The 3,324-nt window shown below is 41.2% G+C and overlaps 1 protein-coding gene across 1 annotated transcript; it reads right to left on the bottom strand.

The window, feature by feature from the left end:
- Positions 1–1,240: 1,240 nt before the first annotated feature.
- Positions 1,241–2,391, bottom strand: LOC135231707 (olfactory receptor 56B1-like). Its single transcript, XM_064288539.1, has one exon. It carries the CDS (start codon positions 2,176–2,178, stop codon positions 1,303–1,305), a length of 876 nt encoding a protein of 291 aa, XP_064144609.1. The 5' UTR covers positions 2,179–2,391; the 3' UTR covers positions 1,241–1,302.
- Between the last annotated feature and the right edge of the window lie 933 nt (positions 2,392–3,324).

The following is a 3,324-nucleotide window of genomic DNA, read 5'->3' as shown; positions in this document are numbered from 1 at the left end:
TGGTTAGCAGCTGTGGCTATTAACTGCTGCACCACCTGAGTTTCCAAGCCAGATACACACGGATTTAATTGTGCTTATGAACCTGAAGGAAACCCTGGTGGTGTAGTCGTTAAGTGCTACGGCTGCTAACCAAAGGGTCGGCAGTTCGAATCCACCAGGTGCTCCTTGGAAACTCTATGGGGCAGTTCTACTCTGTCCATAGGGTTGCTATGAGTTGGAATCGACTTGATGGCACTGGGTTTGGTTTTGGGTTTTACTAACCTGAAGTGCACAGTTTCACCTTAGATTAGTAAGTAAGGACAATTAAGTGTGTACCTTGCTTATTGATTCAATCCAAGTGAATATCATTAGGAGCCTGGATCAAACAGTACATGTGGTTCAGTCCTCCAGGCTACAGATCAGTGCAAAAAGGGCAGAGGAAGGATCCAGAGATGCAAATGAAGCAAGATGTAGATCCTTATAGCTATCTATATATTTTGAGTTCTCTTGTCCAGGTTGGGAAACCCTGGTGGTGTAGTGGTTAAGTGCTACATCTGCTAACCAAAGGGTTGGCAGTTCAAATCCGCCAGGCGCTCCTTGGAAACTCCATGGGGCAGTTCTACTCTGTCCTATAGGGTCACTATGAGTCAGAATCGACTCGACGGCAGTGGGTTTGGTTTTTGGTTTGGTTTTGTCCAGGTTGAGGCATCTCTCCTTGTTCTGCCTAGATCCCAATTGTAGTTTGGTTTGGCACTGCTCATTTGAAATGTTTTCTATTCCGGCCTCTGCATTCCATGCTACTGGAATGATGCTGGTTCAGGCAGACTGGCTTCTTTTTTTGCAAGTGTACTTATCAGCTAGCAAGCATGACCAGTAATTCATGTCCCAATCATTCCTTTCTTTGGTTGTGTGGGTGAGTGTGTATGCATGCATACGTATTTTGTTTTTACCCTTACTTTTGGTTTTAGAGGATAGATATCTATCATTAATGCTGGTTGTTTATCCCCTTTATTTGTTAGGTAGAAGGCTCTCCCGTGCTCTCAAACATATTTAGTTCTTGTCAATATTTTAGAGCCACCGAGAATTTATTTTTTCCTCAGATGCTTTCACAATCATATATTTTAAAAATGTGAAAAGTGATCACAAAGGAATTTACTTACTTCTCCATCCTCACTGAAGTTCTATTATCCACTTTCGAGGAAGCGGAAGTCCATGTACTTCATGGACAATGTCTCTAGTATCATTTCTTTTCTAGGCCTAAACAAAGCACCTTTCGGAAAACTGCCCTTAGCTCTTTTGTCCTGAGTGCATAAACCATAGGGTTTAAGGCGGGGGGATGATGTTGTGTAGCACATTGAGAAGAACTGAAGTCAAAGTGGCCTTACTCTCTTCCAGGTGAGTTACTGAAATCACTACAACAACGGTGTAGAAGAAGAGGATGAGGATGAGGTGGGAGGTACAAGTGCTTAAAGCCTTGGATGCAGCTTCAGCTGAGTTCGGTCTAAATACAGAGCGCAGGATCAAAGTATATGACAATATGATAAGACTTAGGTCACTCCCCATACCAAGCCATGCCAGAACTAACTGACAAATGCTATTTGGCCTCCTGTCATCACAAGCCAAGCTTGTGACCCCAAGGTTAGAGCACAAGCAATGGTCAATCTCATTCTTAGAGCAATAAATACGGTGGGCTGCAAGCACAGGCACTGGAATAACAAACAAGCCATTTCTAAACACCATGAACAGGGTGGCTTTTACTATTAAGGCATTGGTGACAATTGATGGGTAGCGAAGAGGACGACAAATAGCCACATATCTATCAACAGCCATGCAGAGGAAGATACCAGACTCCATGCCAACAAAGCAGTGAATGGCATATATCTGAGCAAAACACTCAGGGAGGCTAATGACCTTGGCATTAAACCAGAAGATGGCCAGGATCTTGGGCATGATGGTGGTGGCCAAGCCCATGTCGACAACAGAGAGGATGCCTAGGAAATAGTACATAGGCTGCTGCAGAGTAGAGTCGTGGCAAATGGTGATGAGGATGAGTGTGTTAGCACCAATTGCTGAGAGGTAGAGTAGTGCCAACGGCAAGGAGAGCCAATGTTGCCAGCTGTGAATGCCTGGGAATCCCATCAGGATGAACTCAGAGACCTGGAATTTGGTGCTGTTGGAGAATTTGAGAGTTGCAGACATATTTTTCCAGGAAAAAAATTATTTTCAGCTGCTGCCTCTGAGCATAAACATCATCAAATATCACTTTAAAACTCTCTCCACCTAGTGTAATGTGGTTCTGCCCCCCCCCAAAAAAATTCTGTAGTCCCTCTCTTATAATAATTTCAGATCATTCCAGGAAGTTCTAGGATTTTATTAGTAGGAGGTAGATTTAAGATTAGTAATTATCAATGTTTACTATGCAAGGAAATTTCAGCATGAATTTTAAATCTCTATTTGCATTGTTCTCAGTTATCCCAGGTCAGTGCAGCGACATAAATATGATTCTATTTTTTTTTTTTCCTAAACCTTTCTTCAGTCCCATGAGAAATTTTGTGGAGTCATTTGGGTGTTTGTTTTTTTCATATTTGTCTCAATCGTACTTGACTCAGATTTTTATTAATTAATGATATCTAGATTTTTAAAACGCAGTATTATTGGAGATTAAATTTTATAGCGGCACCATTCCAAGTAGATATAGACGTCCATTCATGTTTTATGTAGACTTCCAAAACTTTGATATCACAGCCTTTTAAAGAGTTGCAAGCATGAACCTCGTTGCAGATTAGCAGAGGGCTATTTTTCTTTGGTATTCTTCTTGGTGTGGACTTCTAGGAAGTCTCAAAAGAATAGCTAGAAAGAAGTATGATCCTGGCCGAATTTATAAATTTAAGGAGTCATGTATTAGATAAATACCTTAGGAAGTTTTGTTTTTCCTGGTTGAATCTTAGGGAGCCTAGAAAGACATACAAATACTGAATTTAGGTACAAGTAACACAATGCTTTTTATCTTACTTTAAAAAATGATTACTTTTGCATGATTTTGAAGTAACTGCCATGGCATGATCAGAATCACATTCAAAACTAGACTCATTATCTTGCCTCAAACTCTACTGGTTTTCATATACTTTGTTATCTTGTATACAGGCCCAACCAGCCACTCAGCCAGCCAATCCTGATATCAGCAAACCAACCACCAACCCTTTTCTCACCCCTCATAAACAATTGCATCTTTAGTCTGGAAGGCCCTGAGTGGTGCAAACATTTAAGCAATTGACTACTAGCAAAAAGTTTGATGGTTTGAACCCACCCAGAAGTGCCTAAGAAGAAAGGCCTGACAATCTGCTC

The sequence above is a fragment of the Loxodonta africana genome, chromosome 7 (assembly GCF_030014295.1).
Source record: "Loxodonta africana isolate mLoxAfr1 chromosome 7, mLoxAfr1.hap2, whole genome shotgun sequence".
Classification (NCBI taxonomy): domain Eukaryota; kingdom Metazoa; phylum Chordata; class Mammalia; order Proboscidea; family Elephantidae; genus Loxodonta; species Loxodonta africana.
The sequence above is the reverse complement of the archived record's forward strand: the minus strand, read 5'-3'. Positions and strand labels throughout refer to the sequence as shown.

Coding starts and splice junctions, on each gene's coding strand:
- LOC135231707 (XM_064288539.1), bottom strand. CDS start 2,178: ATGTCTGCAACTCTCAAATTCTCCAACAGCACCAAATTCCAGGTCTCT.